This window comes from Centropristis striata, chromosome 1 (genome assembly GCF_030273125.1).
Source record: "Centropristis striata isolate RG_2023a ecotype Rhode Island chromosome 1, C.striata_1.0, whole genome shotgun sequence".
NCBI lineage: Eukaryota > Metazoa > Chordata > Actinopteri > Perciformes > Serranidae > Centropristis > Centropristis striata.
Genome location: NC_081517.1, coordinates 40,496,007 through 40,520,569, shown reverse-complemented (window position 1 = coordinate 40,520,569; position 24,563 = coordinate 40,496,007). Strand labels below are relative to the sequence as shown.

The following is a 24,563-nucleotide window of genomic DNA, read 5'->3' as shown; positions in this document are numbered from 1 at the left end:
AAACCAAGTGATAGTGTTGTTGTTGTCACAGATAGACAGACACATTGTATTTTCTCATGAGAGAACCAAAGCTATGGTGATCTCATATAATCAAAGTTACAGTAAGCTTTGAAGTAACTGTGGGTATTTATCTCTTTTATCTAGTATTATTTCCTTTTATCATTTTAAATATTCCACTTGGTGCACGCTTGAATATTTAAATGACAGACACTGTATGTATTTCATGTCATGTTTCAATAACAGAATTTAAAAAAGGTCCACCTACACATATTTTAATTACATCATGTTTATGTAATTTCTTGTACACGTATAAAGGATGTTTATGATGGTGATTGATCGTTCATAACCAAAGATTACAGTTTTACATTTTGGCTGATGAAAAAGGAAAAATAACAAAAATACACATTTGAAGTAAATGCCAAATCTGTTTTTAATGGACAGTTAGCCCCAAAATTAAGTAACATAATCATAAACTATACTAGAAAGAAAATAGTCCCTACATGAAAGCACTCACAAGGTCTGTGGATTATCTTGAGTAATTGCATCATGATTTCTGGAAAGAGACTTTGTTGTTGAGTTTTTTTCCCCAAATATATTTGATGGTGCTTTGAGCACCACAAGCAGATTTGCCGTCTAGTTCCATGATATTTGAGAAGAGACAGACATCTCTACAGCCAATATCGGCAACACTTGACAACTCCCACCAAAACAATCTGCATTCATAAATAAGAGTAGAGGTAAGAGGAAAAATATGTACTTTTGGTTCTGTCTTTAATCTGTTTCATTAGCGGTGTGAAGTAAAGAATTGAAACATGGTTTGACATGGAGTGAAAAGTGACATCTTGACCACTCAATGGATTTGCAACAGCAATAGAAATATTGCTCCACCTAGTGGAGGCAGCCGTTGTATTATCACAGGGCAACATCCTGCCTTGACTTCTCTGCTACAGAAAGAAACGACTCCTCGCTCCATATTTAAGGGTTTACAAGATCCATGTGAACTGAGAAGTAAGGCTGCATGGGAGGACTGCTGCTCTTCTCCTCTTATCTAAATTGTGAGCGCGCGTGCACGTGCATGAATGTGCACGAGCTCCATATGGCAAACCTTTTTTAGATGTGGCACTAGAAAAAAAAAAGATGGAAAAGGAAAATAAGCAGCATAAAAGCAACAGCAAAGGAAGAGGGCAGATGATTTAAGACCTCCAGAGAAATTGGCCAAACTTGCGAAGAAGATTTTAATTATATAAATTCGAAAAAAAGAGTCGCTGTTATCCTGAGAGTTTATTTCAAACAACACGCTGAGCTGAGCACGGTGCCCTATTTCCAGGCGGCTCTGTCTACCTGCGCTGAGCCCCTCCCCTCCTCTCCTCTCCTCTCCTCTTCCCTCCTCCTCCTCCTCCCCCCCTCCTCGGAGTTTGTGTTGCACTCGTTGCAGTAGGAGGGTCCATGTGCCAGAATGACGTCGCTCTGACTTCAAGTCCGACGACTCCTTCGTTTGTTTTTATTACTCTTTTTATCTTGGGCCCGGAATCGCTAATCTGCAAATTTGCGGCCATAATGTGAGATCATCTGCCGCTGTCGTCCGACCCGTCGCTGCCGTTCGTCCTGTCAGCAGCAGCGGCTCGCTGTGGAGGATTACTAGTGATAATACGCAGTACACTTCTCCAGTGTGTCTAGCTGTCAAACTGACAACTATGTATTGGAAAGAGTAGACAGAACACATTTGTTGATATTTATTGACTTTGCTTTTTGCCCGTCTTTTTTTTTTTTTGTCCTCTGGATTATCGCTGCCCAGCAACACGGCCACCTGACAACTCTGAATGTCGTAATTAAGGTAAGGAAGGACGGAGCTCAGTGTTTGTACATTTTAATTTGGCGCTGAGTCTGAGATGATAATGAAAGCAAACTCCTCACTGTTCAGTCCGATAACTGAATACTTGCATCCCCGGTTTATTCGCTGTGGGAGACAAATCTAATAACTTTACACCGGGACCGTTAGCACTGTGTCTGGTCCATAATAAAAGTCGTCAAGAAGTTTATGCACTTCGCGTATAAACAAAAATAGCCTAAATTATTTTGTTACTGGATTTTATATTCCTGTAAGCACCTGTCAAGAGGTGCAGGAGATTGTCTAGTGCCTGTCATATTGTCTCCAAAAAATATGTCTGAAATAATTACGTCCGTCTTCCTTCTGCACTAAATGTCTCTTTCATTCAAAAAGCAGTCACTGACTGGACTTTAATAATAACTTCAACAGAAGCAAAACAGGAAAAATCGTCTTTTAGAATTGATTCTGCGCAAACGCAAAACGCAGAGATATGCAGAGTTGCATGTCCTATAGAGGCAGGACAATCACGGCAGCAGCAAGAGGGAGGAATTATCGCTCTGACATCTCTTATTTCTCTTTTTATATTCATGCATGTGCACATATTGTGCATGGGATGTTTTGCAGACATTCACAATAACTTTAACTCAGACGTGTTGGCTGCTCCACAGCTGTGAGCCCTTCAAAGCGTGCACCGTAGCACTCAAAATAAATAAATGTTCAAACCTTAAACAATGCATTATCATTGCAACCTGTTTTATCAAGTTTGTAATTATTACCAATATTGCTGTTGCTTTTGCACATGACGGAGCTGCTCCAGCCGCTAAAGCAACATTTTAAGTTATGTCGCAGCTATGTTGTGGCTGCAAGAGCAATAACTATTGAGTGACAGCTTTCCGACCAATCCATGAATGGGCCTGATAAAGCTGGCGGATTTCTGGCGGAGCTGTCCAATAGAGGCGCAGCAGAGGTGGGAATTTAAACAAAAAAGCCCAGACGACGTCACGTAGATACTTAACCCATGCAATGCAGTTTTCTGCAAGTTATCAGACTGTACATCCCCTGTAGTGCAGTGATAAGGAGCTTGAGGACAGAGAGGAAATACTGTACAGTACATTTTCAGATTTTTCCCACAGCAAAATGTATGCTTTTTAATTTATATTTAAAAGTTAGTCATTGTAAAAGTAGTTAAAGTTAAATCTAGTGTATGTTATTTACAGACTTTTTGTTTGCCTCATTAGGTTCTTATCCACTGAAGCAGAACCTACTGCTAACCACATATGTATTTGCAATCTAAATTTAAGATTTATTAGCATCTACCGAAATAAATAATTAAGTCTCACATAAAACCTGTAATCTCTGCCTGAAGGTAAATATCCTGAATACACCTGTCACTCAACTCTTATAATGAAACCAATGCCTTGTATGAAGCTTAAAACAACAGCTTTCTGAAAAGTTCTCATTCATTTCTTTTCTTTTCAACCTTTTCAAGGTGAATCAATGAGCCAGCAATGGAGACCAAAAGATACCAAAGTTTCTTTGATGGAAGTGATACAGAGAACAGATGGTCGCAGGTCCCCGGCACCATGGAGCACTGCTGCAGCACAGAGGATTCAAGTCTGACAAGCAGTGATATCCTGATGGACATAGTCAATGTCAGCTGCCCTGCTGGAAGCCCGGCCACCGACTGCAAAGACAACAATACAAAGAAGCAGGAGCAGCCAATGCTTCGGCTCAGCCAGAACCAGCCATTTGTTCTCCCACACTTCAACAACACTGTTCATGGTCATAAGCAGGAAATGGACTCTAAGGAGCTTTCCAAGACTGTGGCTGAGTCTATGGGCCTGTATATGAATGCTGCCAGGGAGGCAGACTTTGCCTTTAGCCAGCATGGGGGCAGTACCAGCCCTGGGAAGATGTTTCCAGTTTGTGGACGGGCTCTAGAGGAGGCCCAGTGTGGTTCCACAAAGAGCCCCAAGTTAAAGCCATTTGGTTTCCAGCAGCCCAGCACTACTCCCAGAGAATGCACTACTGGGACTCCAGTTAACTCAGCTTCAATGCTGGCCTCATCTCTGTCCTGCAGCCCCCAGACCTCCAGCTCCATCTCTAGTCCTGGGGGCAGCAACAATATGGTGTCGTCAACCACCAGTCCTCCTACGTGTTTTGGACCGGTGTGCTCCTCCGTCAGTAGTCCTGTTAGCCAGACATCTTGTGCTGCAACACTGGCCAACATCAAGCGCAGGAATTCAGCCACATGTAGCCCCGTGGAGTCCAGCACAGTGGGCTCACCACCTATCACAAGCCCGCTCAACATCATGCGGTCCCCCATGTCGAGCCCCCAGAGTATGAGTAGTGTGAGATCGCCTCCGTCCTGCAGCACTACCTGTAACATTAGGTCATCCGTCTCGAGCCCCACAGGTGGCAGCTGCAACAGCACTGCCAATAATTGCAACACAGCAAGGCCATCCATCTCCAGTCCGGCCACAGGGGGCGCCATGGCTGTCAGCAGCCCACAGAACCCCTGCTCAGGTGGGTTTCCTGTGTCCAGTCCTGCTGGTGGACTGGGTTTGGTGCAGAATGACACCAACAGCCCAGAAGCACCAGGTCTGACCAGAGACACGGACTTCAAGAACTTTGAATTCCCTAAAGTAGAGATGGTGGACGGGGAGGTTTTCAACGTCGGCTTAGACCAGATGGGCATGGTTAAGTACATTAAGAACGAGCCAGGAACTGACTTCAGAAGTATGTGTTTAGGCAGCTCCAAATGTAATGCGAGTAGCACACCTTTTATCACACAGATTAAGAGTGAGCCAAACAAAAATGAGGGATGTATGAACCAACAGCCCTACAGTGAGCAGTCGCCATCTCTTGGTCTCTTTCCTGCATCTGAGACTACCTATTTGTCCCTGAGGAATAACATTGATGAATACAGTCTTTCTGGTATCTTAGGACCCCCTGTCTCCTCTATGAATGGGAACTACGAGCCCGATGTGTTCTCCAACAATGTCCTGTCTAAAGGGGTTAAGCAGGAGGCCAATGATGGCAGCTATTACCAAGAGAATAACAGCATGCCAACATCGGCCATTGTTGGAGTTAATTCCGGTGGACATTCATTCCATTACCAGATTGGAGCGCAAGGAACAATGTCTTTCACGCGGCATGATGTGAGAGACCAGTCCAACCCTTTGTTGAATCTAATTTCGCCCGTAACGGCGTTAATGGAGTCGTGGAAATCTCGTCCGGGCCTGTCACAAGGGTCTCTGTCAGCCAGAGGTGAGGGATACCTGGGTCAGAACTGCATCACGGACAGCATGTCGAGGTAAGAACAATACAAACGTCTCGTATGTAGTCTGAGTGAGTGCCTTTCAGGCTCTTTCAGATCTCTGGCTTCAAAACTGATGTTTTCTGACTTGTTATAAATATTAAAAAAGTTCAGTTTGATAGAGAGAAGCATTTTTTTCTGTCAGTATACCTGTATAATAGTGTGCCTCTCCAGAGGATCAGATAGATGGAAAGCCAGTTTGTTATATTCAGACTCATATTGCACAAGGGACTTAGGGCGTTTGCTTTGAACAGTGCAAAAATAATAACAGCAGGGCTTGGGAAAGGCAGCGGGATGCTGGCTGGGGGAACAGGAATTAAAGGACGGGGTCCAGGTCATTGTTATAGTAGCATGTGATCACAACATCATCCATGCTAGCACTGCCCTGTGCTCTACTGTAACACAGAGGCAAAGTTTACCTCTTATCGGGACCCAGTGTGTGTGTACAACAACAAAATTTATTGGTTGGTTATCAGGAGGTCCAGCTAAGACCTTGTGTAATGCAAATATCTGTTTTTATGGGCCCTAAGCCATTGGCAGCATCATAAATTATGAATGATTGATCACATGCTTTTGTTGCCAAACTGATGAAATAAACAGTTGCTTTTGTGAGGGTGGGGGCTGAAACAAAACAAACAGGCCAAAGGGGAAGAAATCTATAATTGTCGCCAATCTGGCAAAGTGCAACTTTGACACAGTTGTTGTGCTTCCAGTGTATTCTGGTGTCCTAGTTGCATGTGAAGCCAAAGGAAGTAAATTATCCTCAACACGATTAATAACAGGAAACATCAAAGCCATTATCTAGACCATGGAACATATGGAAACGTTGAAAATGCAGAAGTATCTATAATCACCTAAACGTGAGAGGTGCTGGTGTTTATTTACTGTAATCAGAAGAAAGGTCTGTGGTCTGGTGAATCTGGGAGTGACATGACTTTTGTGTAATTCAGCAGCACTGACTGTCTATTGTTCTTATAAACTACATTGCTATCATGCATTTATGCATGGGATGTCATAAATTTCGCACTTTTTATGAGCTGGTGCGGGGATGCACTAAACAAAGTCGTAAACGACTTCCTGCTTACTTGCACGGCTTTGATAAGACTCAGACGCTTGCTGTAAGAGAAGTACAGTATTTATGCTGCAGCTGGGATGTTGATGTTTATTGTTCCGCTATGCGCCAATGTGACTTGACCATGACAATTCCAGGCCAACTTTAGGCAGTAGGATGTTGCACAGAATCTCAAAATGGAGATACATTAGATCAAAAGCTTTCCTGATCGAATTTGTAGAAACCAACTTTCGCTGATCTCCCTGATTGCTCTGCTATTTTCAGTTGTCTATTTTCATTTTCTTCAGCTGTTGTCGTTTCGATTGCAGGGACAAGTTGTGACATCACTCTCTGTTCACACAGGTCTTCAACTACACCTTATTTACTGTAGCTTGCCAAAGTGTTGATGATGAAGACTGCTGTTTTCAATTTTTCTGTTAGGAGTTTATGCATGTATCTAACATAACACTAATATTTAACAAGACATTAGAAAAATTATTTTACTGTCATTTTCTACTGGACGATGTGTGGTCTGATTTGGTCACACTCAACAATTAAACTAATAACAAGCTAAACTTATTAAGATTAAGGGCTGGATATTGTATGTAAAAATACAACACCAGTACCCTTAAAGTGATACTGATACCAAGAGTACTTCATGTGATACATTTTTTTCTACTTAATTTGATGCCCATCATTTGAATGAAAGTATGTAGTGGAAAAAATGCCACTGCAAATCTTACCCATACATATGATTACTATACAAATACATTATGCAATGAACTGCCACCTCCTTCAAACACACCACGTGACTTCACCACACCTCAGACTGTTTGGGTTGTAACTGCTGGGGTAGTGGAACAATCACACTTTGCATTAAATAGAAAAACGCTTCTGGTGGCTGTCTCCAAACAAACTCAAATAGTCTTTTTTCTAGATCTGGGTACAAAAGAATTGAATGCAGGAATTGTTTTAGAGGAGAAGTTTCAATGCTACTTAGTAATGGTTTATTTCGGTTGACACTTTAAAGGCAAGGCTGGCCAACATAGGACTTTTCCTGGTTTTCAGGGCTGCATTACAGTAATGTAATCTTACCTGATTTTCTACTATTTGCCTTTACCAACTTCGTCATTTTATCTATATTACTGATGATAATTTATCAAAAATATTATTGTGTAGACATTTTTTAAAGCACCAATAATCAAACCTACAATATTGTCACACTATTGATAGATATATATCGATTGTCCACATTACCCAGCCCTACTTAGAGTAATGAAAAAACACATTTTTTTTTTGTTTTTAATTGCCATAGGAAATACAAAAATATAACAAGAACAAACATGTATATCTGTGTATGTGTGTGTATTTATTCACACTGCATCTCAGCCAATAGATCTGACCTGATTATCTTATCATCAATATTTTTATGTCTTCTCTGTTTGACATGTTTATTCAGCTTTATATGTACAGTACACGCTCCTCTAGAGAGTAGATACTCCCGGCTGTGTGTGCGTGTGTGTGTATGTGTGTGTTTGTGTGTGTGCGTGTGCTATAACAAGACTCGCAGCTCTGAGGAGACTGATACAGCCCGTTACCTTGGAGGCGACCCATATGGCAGGAGCCAAAGCGATGTTGACGGGATCACTGCCACCTTGGTCCTAATGAGATCCAGCTTAGCCCTAATGTCAGACAGGATGACAGTAAGAGGTGGGCCACATGGCAGCCAGCCAGGCAGGCAAGGAAGCAGGCAGACACAAACACACACATCTACATACATACATACAATTAATGCACACGCATGCACACACAAACACACAAAGAAATGTCTTGAGTGGAATGCAGGATCTCTACATTTTTCAGAGGTTTCTGCCGACTTTCAGTGTCCTGTTACACCAGTAGTATATGTATTGATTGACAGCTATACTTAGACATAAACATCGGCTTATTGTATCTTGCCTGAAATCTGAAAATGCACTGCAGGAAATCTCTGGTACTGTTGAGCTGTGGACTGACTACATGGTGCCCAGGCCCAATATTTCATAGGCAAAAATGTTACGTAACCATTAAAAAGCACAACTAAAACTCTTTGATCCGCTGAATCCTCGGATGACAGAGTGTAAAATCCCTTGGCTCTTTTTTTTCTCACTTTGGTTTCCTCTGTAAATGGTTTTAATTAAAAATGGCTGCTCATCTGAGCAGTCTGGATTACTTTGTGCAAAAACGTTTTAACTCAGATTCACAACAGAGGAGGAAGAGGGGGGAAAAAAGAGTCGCCCTAACCAGAATTGTTGTATTTATGTGATGTTTGATTTAAACTTAATGCTTAGACAAACTAGGTGGCCAGAACGGTGTATTGTGCATGATTAGAGGTTTGGATGCTGAGATTCTTTCATTACAAAAAAGTTGAATCCCTTCAGGCTTATTTAAAAAGCTGTGCACTATAGTTTGAAGTCCATTAAGAAAGAAGTCTGATTTTTATGAAATATGAAAATATGCAAATTATCATAGAATGACCTACATTTGTGTGCTGGATTATGTTTGCTCGATGCCTAAATCTCCAAATCTCTTTTCACCCTATTTAGGACATTTTTGTGCTGGTTTTCACAGTAATGGTTCACCAAATAGAATTACTCTAAAACTTGTCAGCCCCTGACCTAATAATTTCATAATCTGACAAATTGTAAAGACTTAAAATAGAAGCCAACAATGTACTTTTTTCATTTAGATAAGCTCTCATTCAAAAAAAAATTGCCTTTTCTACAGCCATGGGGAAATAGCACTTTACTATAGGCTGGCATTCTCCTTGCTTAAGCTTGCAGCCAGTTGCTGTAGATCAACAGAGTGTCCATCAAGAGGAAGCACCAGATTCAAGCTAGGAGAATGCTTTGCACTGGACTCTGGCCAACCCTCAATGTTCTGCAGAGGGATGAAAAGGCATACTCCTGAGAGCACACTAATAAGGCTTTAATTGTATGTTCCTCCACTAAATTAATGGATGGAAATGATTTGATTAATTCAGACACTGCTGGATACTAATATCCAATTAAATCCAAACACCAGGCATGCACAGGGGCTCCCAGTGCATTATGGGTTCCTGACTATAAAGCGGGCAGCTGCTTGTTTGGGTTGTGAAAAGGATGTTACAGGTGAACGTGTTGGGGAATGGCTGTGGGTCTCAGCTGTCTCCACTAATCTGGCAAAGATGTTGTCTTATAGTGCATGCAAGTGTATTAATTATGTACATTCTCATGAGACGGTCCAAACTTTGTATTCTTCATTTAATTACTATTGTATATCAATCACTTAATTATACTAAATTTTATCTAAAGCACATATGGCAGAGAAGGGGCTGTTTTCTCCCAAAAAACAACCCATAGGTCGTTTGTACAAGCAGCTTATGAATACCCATATTTATGTTTATTGCAGGTGTCGCTCTCGAGCGGCCATAGCAATTATGACGGGAGCAAAAGAGGAAGTCAGGCGTATAAAGAGCAGCAAAGTCCGTGTAGGGACATGCTTGGGGTGGATGGATGGATGGGTCAGACTAATTTTAATACAAGAGACCACTGTTTATCTTTAATAAACCCTCCAGTGGGGCGTATTAGAGTGTAGAAACGAGCAACTTTTGTGGTTGTATCGATTGGAGGAATGTTGGCTAACAGGTTCGTTTTTTTCTCTGTAAGTCACTCTTTTTATTTATTAACTTCCTTGACTCAGTGATATTTGATGAATGCCAGGTAGCTTTAGAAAAGCACACAAGAACCTTCTTTTGCTTAACCTTTGAAGTGTGCAGAAACTCTTAATGGTGATATCTTAAACCGTAACCTTTTTTACCCGACAGCCATTGAGTATGAGTCAATTCATGCACTTCTGAGCAAGATATATTAATTAATATGGCGAGGGTTCTGCAAAAGAATGTTTGACAATCATGACAAATTAACTTCTTTTGTTGCTGAATGTATACAACACCCAGCCTGTACATTGATAAAAAATTATTCATCATCGGAAGGAGCGATCCAGATTTCCTGAATAAGTTGGGTTCAACAAGTTAAGGATCAAAGTGGTCAGGTGCTCAGTATTCAGTACATTCATCTAATGTTCACTGCAGATGTGTTGTATCAAATAAGACATGTATTTATTCATTTTTTTGTCATTTATCAATATATGTCTCTAAAGGCATTTTTTTAATGATTAATCCAGACTGTGTGGTGGTTTGAGAAGACATTTGGTGAAAAGGTTTTTCAGTGTGATTGAAACCCTGCAAGTGAAAGCCCACTTAAGGATGCTGGGAATAGTTTTTCTCAACCAACCGTTATTACCTCCACCAAGGACGTTATGTGTTCGGTGTTCTTCTTGCCTGATTTGATAAAACTTGGGTCAAGCATGAACCAAAGAAGTACACATTTAATTTTGGAGCGGATATAATTTACAGGGCAGATACATCAATTATTTTATTTTGGAATGATCAGATTTCAGATTTTATTTTTTTATGTTGGAATGATCAGAAAAATTTGTTAATTTTTTTTAAAAAAATGTTTCCAAATCATATTTCATGGCTCACCTGATCTGATATCAAAGTGTAACATTTTTTATGTTATATATGTTTTACATGGACTAAAATATAAGGAAAATGTATTCTTAACTTTTGTCTAAGCACTTATGGCGAAGCACATGAATAAATAACTCTAAATAACTCAAACTTTGCCTTCCAGTGAAACAGGAAATAAGTGATGAAAATCAGGTTGTTCTCCCAAGCAGATATAAGCCATGTTTCCACATCGAGCATGAGAGTGCAGCACTTTTTAACCAATGATTAGGTTGAAAGAGAAGAATAAAACTCTGTCTGGCTCATGGAGGAAGAAATCTATTTGTATACTGATGGAGCAATGAAATACCTTTTTAGTATAATAGGATTCCTCATGCGTAAGGACAGTCTTGAAGCACCTAAACAACCCCACTGCCTAAAATAATTTATCTTCTTATAGAAGGGTAAATACTTGATTTTTTTTTTTAATGCTTCCCCTCTTTTGTGAATTGGCATAAATATATATGCATGGCAGAAAAGAAAATCGTCTGCTGGGAAAAAAAAATCTAAATGAATAATACACCTGAATGGAAAAAAATAATAATAATACATAGACAGCATACATAGCCCACAAGGATCCAGTTCTCTTCTATCTTCTGGGCAGCCAATCACACGATGGTGTGGGTGGATTGGAGGCTGCAGAGAGCAGAGTGGTGAGGCTCTATTAAAGGTAGTAAGAGTTGGTCCGACTGGTGAAATTCTACTGTCTGCTGTGCTTAAAATATAAGAATTTATACTTAAAATATTAATGCCTGGTGAAGATAACTAGTCTTGGTGTGAGGCATTTTTGTCCTTGGCTGTCAGGTGAAAATGGGGATTGTAATGTTGCTAATTTTTTTTTTTTTTTTTTAGGTATTTCCATGCAGGCATTTAACACTTTTTAAGTGTTAAATGGCTGCATGGAATGGAGCAACTGATCCTTCCTAAATTGTGCAGAAATTATATTTGTGCTTGATTTTGATCTCATTAGAGATATTTTCACATTTTTCCCACAGAGAAGACGGTTAATGCTATCATGCCATTAACACTGTTTCATAGCCTCATACTGGGATGCAATTTATTTAATTTATGCTGTGCTTTGCTGCCCAACATATCAACATTAATTGATATGTAGGTCTTCCTCAATTTGGTCAGAGTCATTGATGGGACTCAGTGACTGGCACACTCGTTCAACATATTAGTTAATGAAAGCTAGTCAGTTTTGGCACAAAATCATGTTGAATAATTTAATGAGAAGTCATTAAAGTATTATTATACACAAATAACCACATATCCTCAGACCAAGCAACAGGACAAGTTGTTTGCTTTCAAAAACTATACGTTAAACTATTTGGTCACGCTTTATATTAAGGTCCTTGTAATAACCATTAATTAACAAGTAAGAGGGCCTTGTAAGTCCTTACAAGATGCTTATTAATATTATTGTGTGTTTATAAGCTTATATAAGTTTTAATAATGGCATTACAAACACCCATGACCCACCCATTATGTCCTTGCCATGCCTTTATTAATCTTATTTTGTTTTCTTATTGATATTAAAATATACTTTATTGCTCATCTATTAAAAGTTAACTATAAGTTATCTATGCTTTTTGCAACTACCGGATCTAAAGCGAGAACAATGCCTTATTACTTGTTAATTAATGATTATTAAGGACCTTATTATAAAGTGTTACCAACTATTTTACTTGTTGGGGTTAAATAATGTGATTTGTTACATTATAGGACATTACACTATGGTTCTGTATTTGTTTGACTCAACCAACCACTGGCCTCCTCCCTCTGCAGAGTTAGTCACCCTTTATACGACGTGAGCTGACTTCTTCCCTTCATAATTATTACAGCAACAAGAGATCACCTCCTGACAAACAAACATCAATATGTGTTGTAATAAGCTGCCTATCTAGTTTTTTGGGTGAGGATGGCCTGGAAATAAAGGTGTAATAATTCATCCTGGACTTATATGATACTACAAAATTAAGCAACAATTCTAAACATATTTTTTTGTATATTATAACAAATATATATTCTCCCCAGAGGTTGATAGAGACCAAAACAGAGCTAAAAAAGAAGAGTGAATATTGAACTTTAACCTCTCTGGTGGCCAGAAGCATGGTTCTAAATGAATGCTAATGTTGCTCTATGTCTGCTGGATGTGTAAATCCTGCATTTTTTTTTTCCACTGACAAGTTCACCACACCAACTTTGTAAGGTGATAATATGTCAATTTTTTTTTACAGCTTGTTCCACTGGCCAAAAAAAATCTATTTATGCTGGTTTAAGGGGAAAGCAAAGGTCACTATCAGCATTTTGGCTCTAGAGCAGATATGGTTAGTTAGCAGCTCTGTTAAATACCACAGTATTGTTGCTTTCTCTCTCAACTCACCAAATAGTCACTTTTAATGTATTTTAAAAACAAATGTTTTTTAATTTATTTATTTTTTGTCACAGTTGTCAGATTGTATTTTCTCAACTTTTGCCAAAAAAAGAAAGAAACACAAAAGCTCAAATAAAATCGTAAAGAAGTTACAGATCTGATCTTCGACAATGTTGTCTCAACAGGTATAGCCATGCGGCCACAGTGAAAGGCAGCTTTCTGTTCCAGCTTTATGAATGGAAATGTTTTTACCTTGCGCTATTAGAGCGTAGGAGTAAATGCCTACAGTGGATGTAATCTTTTTAAAAGAACATTGTGTGGCACAATGATCGGATGCTTTTGTTGCACAGCAAAGAAACCATGTTAAAAGTCTCCACTCTGCCTCTCCCACGCAGAGACATGCACAAACACACACACAAACACACACAAGCACACTACACGGCCGCCGCCAACAACAACAACAACAACAGCACACATTCTAGGCCGGACTTGACACCCCAATAAAAGTGTGGTTACTGCTGGCCAGGGATCCTGGAATTTGAATGCTTGTCTTGTCCTCATTTGAACTTCTTCCTGAAACACATTCTGGTGACAGAGGGCCAGATTTCCGCTAGGCCGGTCCTGCAGTTGGAGATCTACTCTCTATTACCTACCGCTGACATTCCCTTCTGTTGTTGAGGTCATTAACAAACTGCATAAAGGAGGCGGAAACTAAATACCAGAGCTGCAACAAAGCATAGTGCATGCTTCTGTTTGGTGATGAATGCCTTGATTTTTATAGCGTGCTGCTGAGTGAAATAATGGAAGTGAATGGCAGCACTTTATTTACCTAGCACGCAAGTAAGATCTCTCACAAGTAGTTTTAAAGATCTCCTGAGTCATGAGCTTTGTAAGGTTTTGTGTGGGGGAGAATGTAATGCACCATCGTCTGAGATGATATAGCAACATGCTGGTATCAGTAATACAAAGTGACTACAGGGAAATATGCACATATTAAATCACAAATTAAAAAGATTAACTGGTCATAAGAGCCTATCACTATTGTCATAAATAAAAAAGAATTGTTTGTAGAGCTAAATGCAGGCAGATGTCTAATTCATTGGCTGGACATTATTCATTCAGAGCTATAAAAAGCAATGAGATCTATATTTCATTTTTGGTGGAGAGGAAGCAGAGTGAACCTATCTCCACTCACCCTCCCAGCATATTATTGTCTTCCTCATGTATCCTGATATACTTTACTGAGCAAACAAGGCATGCCTTTATCATTCATGTTTAATTAGAGTTAGCCCAAGTATTCACACTAAAGTGCTTACGTTTAAACCCCCATGTTTGTCTCGTCAGTTCCTCCATGGAAAGGATGCCGTAAAGGAAGACGCTTCAAAAAATGTTAATTGTTCAGCTTGAAAGGTTCCCAAAGTAGGTCATGCATAGTTGGCTCAAATTGTGAAGGGTGTGTGTGTGTGTGTTGGTGGGGGTGGGGGGGTGGGGTTATTCCGGGCCTTTTTACATAACACTTTTATTCTCTCGCAAGCACACACACACATACAACACGCATCCACAAACACTTTTACGTCAGCAAAACCCATGATTCAGAAAAGTGGTGCTGCCAAGTCGGCTGTGAGCTAAAACATTTATAACTTTGTTTATAACTTAATTCATAACAAAAACACCCAAACGCAAAGTGAACAGGAAGAAACGATTTGTTAAGTGAATCCAAAGCAGTGAAAAGAAAAGACAGAAGTCAATCTCTTTTTAGATTTGATTAGATTATACTTGGTTGATCCTACAATATTTTTTCGGCTCCCATACGGGTCGGACACTTCAAATGCAGCGGCCTTCATAAATGTCATTTTAACTTCTCTTTCTAGGTAGTTTTTAAGTTGATGGATCTATTTGCTCTGCTGCCAAGATGCTAATTCTGTGATAACATTTTTTAATTATCAACTCAAATAAATTATTAGATAGTGTTATCTAAATTGGGCCTGCTTTTAAATTCCCTCTTGATTTAATAGCACTAAAACCAATCTTCAATTAAGTATGTCTCACAGACACGACAGTCAACACATTGGATGGAACGAAGCGCCAGAGTTGGGAAGGTTACTTTTGAAATGAAAAAGGTTACAGTTTAGTTTAGTTAGTTAAAATGTAATAAGTAATGTAACTATTTTAAGAACTTCAAAGTAACTTATTACATTTGATATTATTACTTCTTGATTACTTTTATAGCAATGTGGAATTTCACATCTTTTTTGGCCCTTATTACTAGTTACTACTATATGTAATGCCCTAGAAGCTTAAAAAAAGCTTTGCAATAGCTGGGTAATTATTTCATTATTTACACATATAATGTCCTTCGACTGAACATTAAAATCGTATTCTGTAAAAACAAGAGGAGCAGATTCAGAAAGTTTGTAAATCATTTTTCATTTATTAAATGTATTCACAAATACAACTATTTAAAAGAGCAGTTCACCAATTAATTTCAGGAGCTTGCTAACAATAAAAAAGATAGCCTGTAGCCTATATCCTAACACCCCTACACTGCAAAAAAGCCAACTTGTATTTTTTGGCCTAAAACAGTGATTTAAGTTGGTAAAACTTGGAAATATAAATTATTGACATTTAGGGCAATAATGTAAGTTAGCACAACAAAGGAAGCCAGTTGTCTGCTCAAAAACAAGTTGGTGAGTTGTTGTTATTTATATCTTTAAGTTGGGGTTCACAACAAGGGACAATAGTTCTGCTAACTCTTATTTCTTTTTTTTTGAAATGCGGGAAAGCAGTGAAATTCGGTCATTAGCGAAAGCTAGCGGCTAACTGACGCTAGCGGCTAACTGATGCTAGCTGCTAACTGATGCTAGCGGCGCTGCTTGTTACAGCTACAAGAGTAGCCATTAGCGTATCAATGCTAACTCAAAATTGTGGTCGCAACATTAGCTGACATTTCATAGCGGCGTTACAATCGTGCCAATTCAGCACATTGCAGAAGTTAGCAGAAGTAAGGATTAAAAGTTATTACAATGTAAAATTGTAAGTTAGTACAAGCAGTTAAAATATTTTGTTCAATTGTCCAACTTAAAATTTTATCGAAGTTTGTTGCCTTGAAATTTTGAGTTCACCCAACTTTTCTTTTTTTGCAGTGTACCTGCCCAAAACATAACGCCTATGAGTAGGCCTATGTTACCAACTACTATCGTTGTGTTATTGATTTATTTTACTCTGCTTGGGGCCAATAAACTGACGGTGACAGCAGAGTGTGCAGTAGATGGGCTACCACTAAAACACTAAATAACAGCACCTGTCCTGTCCCGTGTGTCTGCTCATCCAGATGCTCTCAACACTGTTTATAAGTTAATACAGCCAAACTGTACCCAAGCTATACACTGTAAAAAAGATAAACAATAGCTACTCAATAAAATTGAGGCAACGGATTGCATGCAATATTATTTATTAAATCTAACTATGTTACAAGTTGAGTTAATAACAACTTAACAGGAAGTGCCTGTCAATTAAAAACGGACTAATTCTATTGTGTTGGATTCATTCAAAATTCTCTTGATTTAGAATTACATACACATAAAGATTATATTTAATGTGATCAAAATTAGTAGATTCTATCTCAAACATTTTATATTAAAGCAACTTAAACAACTGCCTTTATATTTAATACATTTTATCAAATATATTAAGTAAAATTAAATGACTACAGAATAATTTATTACAGTGTATAATGGCAGGGAAAAACCTTTACTTAATAATCTATTCAAATCTAACTTATTTGTAATAATAAATATTTGTATTTGTAACTTGAATTTATTTCTTAAATTTTCTCTGTAAATATAACGGATTGCCAGTGTAATCTAATTAATTATTAACTGTATATCTGCCCAGATATGTTGGAAGCCCAGAAACATTACTGTGTAATGTTCACACACGCATTTTAGCCTTGAAAATGTATAATTAATTAAAAACTGCAATCATGGTGGTGACCTAGAAAACACACATTTACTGGGCGTCTCCTACTGCTTCGCTGCGGGGAAAAAACTAAATGATTTGTGTCTTTTGTGAAGCATTTATTTGAATTCATTAAAGACCATCCCCTGGAATCCCTCTCATTCATGGTCCGGCTCCTCACGTTGCACAAATCATGTATGTGGCACACTGACCAAGCAGGTCAAAAGGAGGCTTCCAAGGATCGAGTGACAGCCCAAAGAAAAGGATATTATATCATAGAGAACCTGTTTAGAGATATAAACTGCATGATTCTGCAAAAGGGTAAACGTGTTTGGCAGGAAGTGTAATATGATTTCTGTGTCAAAGAGAGAAGAAAAGTCATAATTGAAGGGATGTTAAAGGGTCAACTTTCTCAAATTACAAAAAAAGCCAACAACATTCTCTTTCTCCCTTACCTCAGGTTGTGTCTAGTCAAGCAGACAATTTTGTTTTCGCTAGTCTCGGTTTTGAGGTCTGCTCCCAACACAATGAGTAAATGACATTGAGTTTGTAGAATAGATGTTTTCAACACTTGATAATCATTGTGTTTTCATTGAAAATACTTTCTAGCCCCTATGAAAACTTTTGCAGCATCTCCTTGTGGATAGTAACAGTGTAATTCCATTCGAATCTCAGACAGACAAGGTTCGATATTGAACCTGTACAAGTACTTTAAAAAATTACTATCATTGCTACCATTGAATGTCAGTGTGTTTAATTAAGTTGTGGGTTAGGGTTGTGTAATCTTTGATCAAACAAGTTTCTGATTTGAATTCTAACATAATTACACCATATTATGGGGGCAAACTTCTTGTATGGCTGCTTGGGTTTAAACAATTGATTCAGAAAAAGCATTGAATCAAGCAATCTAGTATTAATAGATGTTAAACGATACCTTTCACAGCACCTGGATTCTCACGTTATCACAAGATCACACAACAATCCATCTTGTCAGGCTTTAAGTAATGCAGTTGTGGTTCGGACCAGTCAGCGCCCTTTGAGGAGCTACTGGCAGCTACGGACGAGTTTTAGGTGCGTGAGATGACTGTGGTGATAACACAAGAGACAAGTGTTCCTTCACAACAATAATGGCGACTTCTAAACAGATTAACATAGCCTTTGCTAAAGTATCAGTTTTTTCTTCATTGAAAGAAGAGAAATAAACAGCACTGGAGGCTTTTGTTGATGAAAAAGATGTTTTTGCACTTCTCCCGACTGACCGACCCGAGTTTGATTTACCAACTGGCTCTGCTGGCAGTGAGTAGGGTTGGGCGATAGGGTGGTATTTACCAAGCAATGGTAGAAGTTGCCCACCTTTAGAGGATTGGCAATATTGCAGTATCTTCTCTTGCGTGATTCTTGCACTGTTAGGTGATCTTTTAAATCCTGCTGCTTACAGTGAAGTTGTAAATACAGAGCTGGAGGCAACCAGTTAACTTAATAATGTGTGTGAAATTATTGTTCTCAGGAATCTTAAAGCTTCCATTTTGTGGTAATTTTAGTTTTATTGTCTTGAGTCTTCTGGTTTTAAGTGTTGCCTCAAGTTTCAAATAGGAAATTAAATGATTGAATTACAAAACAATTACTCTTTTGTGATATCACTATACCGTGATAAAATATATACCGTGACAGAAGATTACCACTATGGTTCATTGATCTGATTGGTTGAAGTTGAACTTTTCCAATCAGTTTCAATAACAACTTCTCAGATGGTTCCTTGTAACAAGCCATCTGCCGCCCAACCATACAGAAACCTCAAAATGTGACCAAATGTTATCTGCATAGCTAGGTATAACTTAAAATGTTTTTGTCGCTGTTTGTTTGAATTGCCCATCACAGAAACATGATTCCAGAGTTTCGGCATATCTAGAGTGATGTGATTTGGTCACCATTATTTAATTCTAATGAATGGTGGGTAGCATTTGTCTCATAATGAGTACAAATGACTTGTTTGGGAGCTTGGCTTGTCTATAAAGGAATGAGCCAGTTTCAGCAGGAAGACACAGTCAGACTGTTGATAGGACACTATGATGGCATCAACTCAGTCCTGTCCACAGCTCTGGGAAACACTGAGATCTGGCCATTCTCCCTGTGGAGTTTACTGCACTGTACCTGGCACAAGCAAGCATTCCCCTGTTCAATGTCTGCTTTTTGTTTCGCCTGCCTTCCTCTGACTTGGCTACAGCTGCCTGGTTCACTCTGCTCTCAAAGGGAGACCGTCTGGGGCTTCTTTGGGGGGGGGTTTGACTGTTAAGCAGGACCTTTCTTTTTTATTCACAATCTCACTCAGCTGCTGGACTTTGAGGAAAAAGAAAGAAGCCAACGCCTCATTCTACTGTAGTGCTTGACTTACAGTAAAGCAGTTGAAGTGTTATTAGTTCACACCTTGGATGTTGTAACCAAGCATAGGCATGCTTCCGTGTATGTTCCCTTTGTTGTGGTTAAGTATCATTAAAGTAACATTAAAGTAATTATGTTAAATGTCAAAATAGAATGTAGGTCGTGCTTCAGGTTTATCCGGTGCTTTTTTGGTCTGTTGCCCTTAACACAGTTAGTTTTATTATATAACCAACAATAGAATCATGTAGTAGTATTGTTGGGAAGTTTTATATATTTAAAAACTCAACTAATTCAATACCAGGAGCTTGGTAAATGTATTTCAAACAGACAAGTTACTTAAAGCATAGTGTTTTTAAAAATCTTAACACAATACTCTTATGCCATATTGAAACTGTTCTCTTGCACATTTTGGCCCTGAAGCAACTTACCAGTGCTACAGCGCTGTAAGGAATAAAGGACAAAATCCTCTGTCCTTCCTACCTGTGAAAATCAATTTGAGTTTAGTGTAAGCTTCAGCAGTCTGAGTTGGTTGAATCAAGACGGTTGCTTTGTATTGGCAGGTTGGTAGGTTTATTCTCTTGTTCCAGAAACTACCCACATTTTTAAAACTTCCACATCACATACACATTATTTTTCTCATTCCTTAAAGTATATACATATTTTTAAATCTACCCTTGTGGCAGGTGGATCTTGGTATCTTGGCAATCTTTTGCTATTATATTGTTAATACCTTGGATTTGTAATGGAGGCAGATTATTGTTACATTCAAGTCAGGCAAGGTTATCCAATACAGGTTTATTTATGAAGCATTCCAGCAACAAGACAATTCAAAGTGCTGTAAATAAAACATTAACAAGGACTTCTAAATACAAAAACAGTAGTTAAAAAGCCAAAAGAGCTGAAAAATAAAAACAAGCTTGAATAGAATAAGACGGGTATAAAATATGAGAATAAAAGTTGAAGTGCAGTGTAAGAAATTAATAATTACATTTTTAAGATGGAGAAAAAAATATTAGTTGTATATAGCACGCTGCCTTAACATTAAACTTGCTTTTTCAAGGTCAGAGCAATTTTCCCAACTGTGGGAAAATTTGCTCTGGCTGACCTAGATTCCTTCTTTATTAAATGTGAACATTTAAATATATGTGGCTTAACTAGATGGAAACATGCCAACAATGGTGTAAAGGAGGCCACGCCGCCATGTCAAGAGTGTCAAGAGTCATTAATACAGCAACTCAGGCATTTGAGATCGGTCCTGCTGTCTATGGAGGGCTGGTCTGTGTTGTTGCAGCTCTCAGTCGCTGATGGGAGACGTCACAGAAATCAGTGGTCTTCCACAATTCCATTTTCTCATCAGTGGGTTATTGATTTGGAGCCTTGCACAAGGAAATGTGGACATGAGTATGATTCTTTAACCACGATCCAAACCATTGACCTGTGGCAATATCCAGAATTAAATTTTCTCTTGGGGCCTGGTTATGTTCTGCATGTGGATTCATCCATTATTACTGGCCATTCCCAAACAATAATCAGTTCACATCTGCTAAAAGGAAGCATAATAACATTTTAGAACAATACTTTGTCCAGTTTGGTTTCAAGTCTTTGTCCAGTAAAAAGTTTGCTTCCTTTTGTTGCAATTGTAAAACTTGTTCAGAAAGTTCCTTCTTTGCAGTCTGAGAGGAGGAGCAGCCTTCTGTACTGGGTTCCTTTTGGGTTGCTGGTGGAGGAGGATGTTATCCTGCTTGTTGTGAATGCAGCTGACATGCCTTAAGTTCTTTCTTCATTCCAGCATGATTACACCCACTCGCTCCGGTGCCAGTGACACGTGCGCCTTGTGGTATTTCAGGCTCACCAGGAGGAAGCTTCTTATTCAGGTGTGATGCTGTGCCAGCTGTTTTTGCATTTGCAGGTTTGACAAAAGGAGTGGATGGGTTGATTTAAGTCATTGGAATGTGTTTAATGGTGCCACAGTGACACAACAGCAGAAGAAGAAACAACAAAATTGCAGAAAGTAATGACCTTAGTATATACAGTACAGGCCAAAAGTTTGGACACACACCTTCTCATTCAATGCGTTTTTCTTTATTTTCATGACTATTTACATTGTAGATTCTCACTGAAGGCATCAAAACTATGAATGAACACATATGGAATTATGTACTTAACAAAAAACTGTGAAATAACTGAAAACATGTCTTGTATTTTAGATTCCTCAAAGTAACCACCCTTTGCTTACTAGAATATAAGACATGTTTTCAGTTATTTCACAATTTTTTGTTAAGTACATAATTCCACATGTGTTCATTAATAGTTTTGATGAATTTATAATGTCAATAGTCATGAAAATAAAGGAAATGCATTGAATGAGAAGGTGTGTCCAAACTTTTGGCCTGTACTGTACATATATGACCTCAAAATGAATCAAATAACCTTGGTCAATTATGTAAGGTAGGAACATACAATAAGATAATTTTCTACTCTCATGCACGTAGAGATTTCATTCATCTTAATTTGTGTCAATCACATGTGACGCATGGCTGCACAACAAAACACACCTATGAACTGTTAACATTTTACCAGGGAGTGTTTGCAGCAGCGTTTAAAAAAACAAAAAAACAACCTCCATAGCTGAAATTTAAGCCAATGCGAAAGTGCTAAAAAAAAAAAAAAAAAATGCAGTTCCTTGAATGGCCAGTTGAGTCTGGCCCCCAAATCCCTATAGACCCCCATGATAAAATGGCCACGTTTACAGCCTGGTACAAAAAACTGTTTTGGTCTCTAGTATAGCTAATTTCCCAGTATACCAAAACTGTGGGGTGATTTATTTATTAATTTATTTTTTGATTAGCTGGGAGTTAGATAGAGTCAGCCACTGCCAAGATGGCGACAGCTGGCGCCACCCACATTGAGCTTTATGTTGGTTCTTCATAAGCCTATGGGTGACATCACGAAGACGACAACCATTATTTGTACAGTCTATATAGTGTGAAATAGAGCCCCACCGATATGGTAATTTTGAGGCCGATGGCAATACTCTTCTGACGTTAGAGGGGGAAATTTAATCGATAAAACATTTTTTGAGCTGGAATGAAAAAACATTTTTTAGCTAGTTTCTCAAACATTAAACTTAATTGAATAATATTTAATATCTGTATACATTATTATACATTACACAATGTATTACATTGTCAGCCAATTCTATGATCACTGAGAAAATAAAGAATAAATAGGAATGAAATAAATAGCTAAATAAACATCATTACTGTTCAGTGTCAGTCAATTGCTGACTATTAAAAAAACATCATGCCAAGTTTTCTGCATTATATATTGTGTAAAAAAAGCTTACAGCAAAACAACCTCACAGCTGAAAAATAATAACTTTTATTTTGTTTGTAAATGTTCTGAATTCATCATCATCATTCATCACCGAATTTCCCTTCAGGGATGAATAAAGTAATCTATCTATCTATCAAGTCACTATCATTTGGTGTTGACACATCAATGTGAATTTTATTATTAAGGACAGTTCGAAAAATGTGCTCATTATCAGTTACCTGAAACCCTTCACCATGAAATATTGGCTAAAATATCCCACAAACTTTACTGGAACATCCAATTATTTTTATTTGGTGCATCACAGGTTCCTGCAGCATTTACTTTAAAGCAATACAGTAGGTTCACCTAAGAAATAAAACTTTAAAGCTGCACTAATCAATATTTTTAAATTAACAATGGATCAAATGACTGTGTGTTAGCAGTCACCTAAATGGATGAACTCACAGAGAATTATCACCACACTCTGCAGTTCCACTCAGCTCTACAGAGCATTTAATCTAAACCTAATTTCTCAGTGCAGACAAAGTTAGCGACAAGCTGGTGAGGAAAGTGGAGCATTTAGACGCTAAAGAGGCAGATATTTTTCTTAGGAGCTGGTGTAGATTTGAAAAAAAACCTAAAAGGAGAGTGAATATTGGGGTTACATTCATCATGTGGCCAGACTCCAAATGAATGGTGGTGTTGAGAATAGAATAGGCAAGGGTTATTAGCAGGTGGAGCAGACTGGCTGAGCTGTTATTGCCCCATATATGAAATATTACATGTCACTAGATCACTAGGTGTCTCACTGTGAAAATAACTGTCATATCAGGTACAGGTCCCATTTTATTGTTGTTTTATTCTCTTGGCCCTGGCATTAGTTATTAGAGCTCCCATCTGTGGGCTGTATTAAGACAAGCTCCACTGAAGGCATGGCATTTATTTCCTCTGTGAACAAAGCTGCATGCTCATTTCATGCAATATGAATTAAGGGACAAACACTCACAAGTGTTTCAAGGGGTGATTTCCCCTTAGTGATTATCACTGGAGAGGTGCCAGAGACTGAACAGGAGAAAATTACCATACTGTAGAGAGACAGAAGAGAAAAACCTGTTAGAAAGTATGACACTCTGTGTGCGTCTGGATGTGTGCACATGTGCAGTGTGTATGTGTGTTTCTTACACAGAAAGAGAGAGAGAGAGAAGCAGAGAAAGTGCAGTAGATAGCTGCATATTTCACTGTACTGTATCTATTAGAGTGTTCCTGACAATTGAGTGAAGAAATTACACATTTTCCACCTGTGGGTATTCATGGGTGTTATTAGATTTCACCGATACTGGTATCAATACCAATGCTGCTCAAATGGTATTGGTATTTTTCATATCATTTTGATAATTTTGTAATTACAAATGGGGCATGTTGTGAAAGCAGTTCACAGCATTTTTGGCCCGTGGCAGGATTAATGAGTATACATGTCTGAAAATTGTTATTTATGTAATTATTTATGTATTTGTACTTAAATAAATAGGACATAACTCACTGCCTCTGGATATTAGAATGGCAAGCTCTTTCTGTATTTTAAAGGAAATTAAAGACCTATGCCTTTTTAATCAGGCTTTTAGTTTGAAGTGATATTATTGTCTAAGTTTTTAGGTTTGAATTATTGGTTTTCACATTATTGTCATCCCTGGTGTTTCATTTTTTTTACTTATTTTACTATTTATTTGATTTTTGATTATTGATTTTTAA

At 38.3% G+C, this 24,563-nt stretch overlaps 1 protein-coding gene across 2 annotated transcripts in view; it reads left to right on the top strand.

Annotated features, from left to right (window-relative positions):
* The first annotated feature begins 1,414 nt into the window (after positions 1-1,414).
* nr3c2 (nuclear receptor subfamily 3, group C, member 2) overlaps positions 1,415-24,563 on the top strand; it is a 91,050-nt gene continuing 67,901 nt past the window's right edge. For both annotated transcript variants that reach the window (XM_059342323.1, XM_059342315.1), the window contains exons 1-2: positions 1,415-1,834; positions 3,318-5,144. In XM_059342323.1, coding sequence (XP_059198306.1) covers positions 3,337-5,144 — 1,808 coding nt within the window. In that variant the 5' untranslated portion in view covers positions 1,415-1,834; positions 3,318-3,336. The remainder of the gene's footprint in view (positions 1,835-3,317; positions 5,145-24,563) is intronic.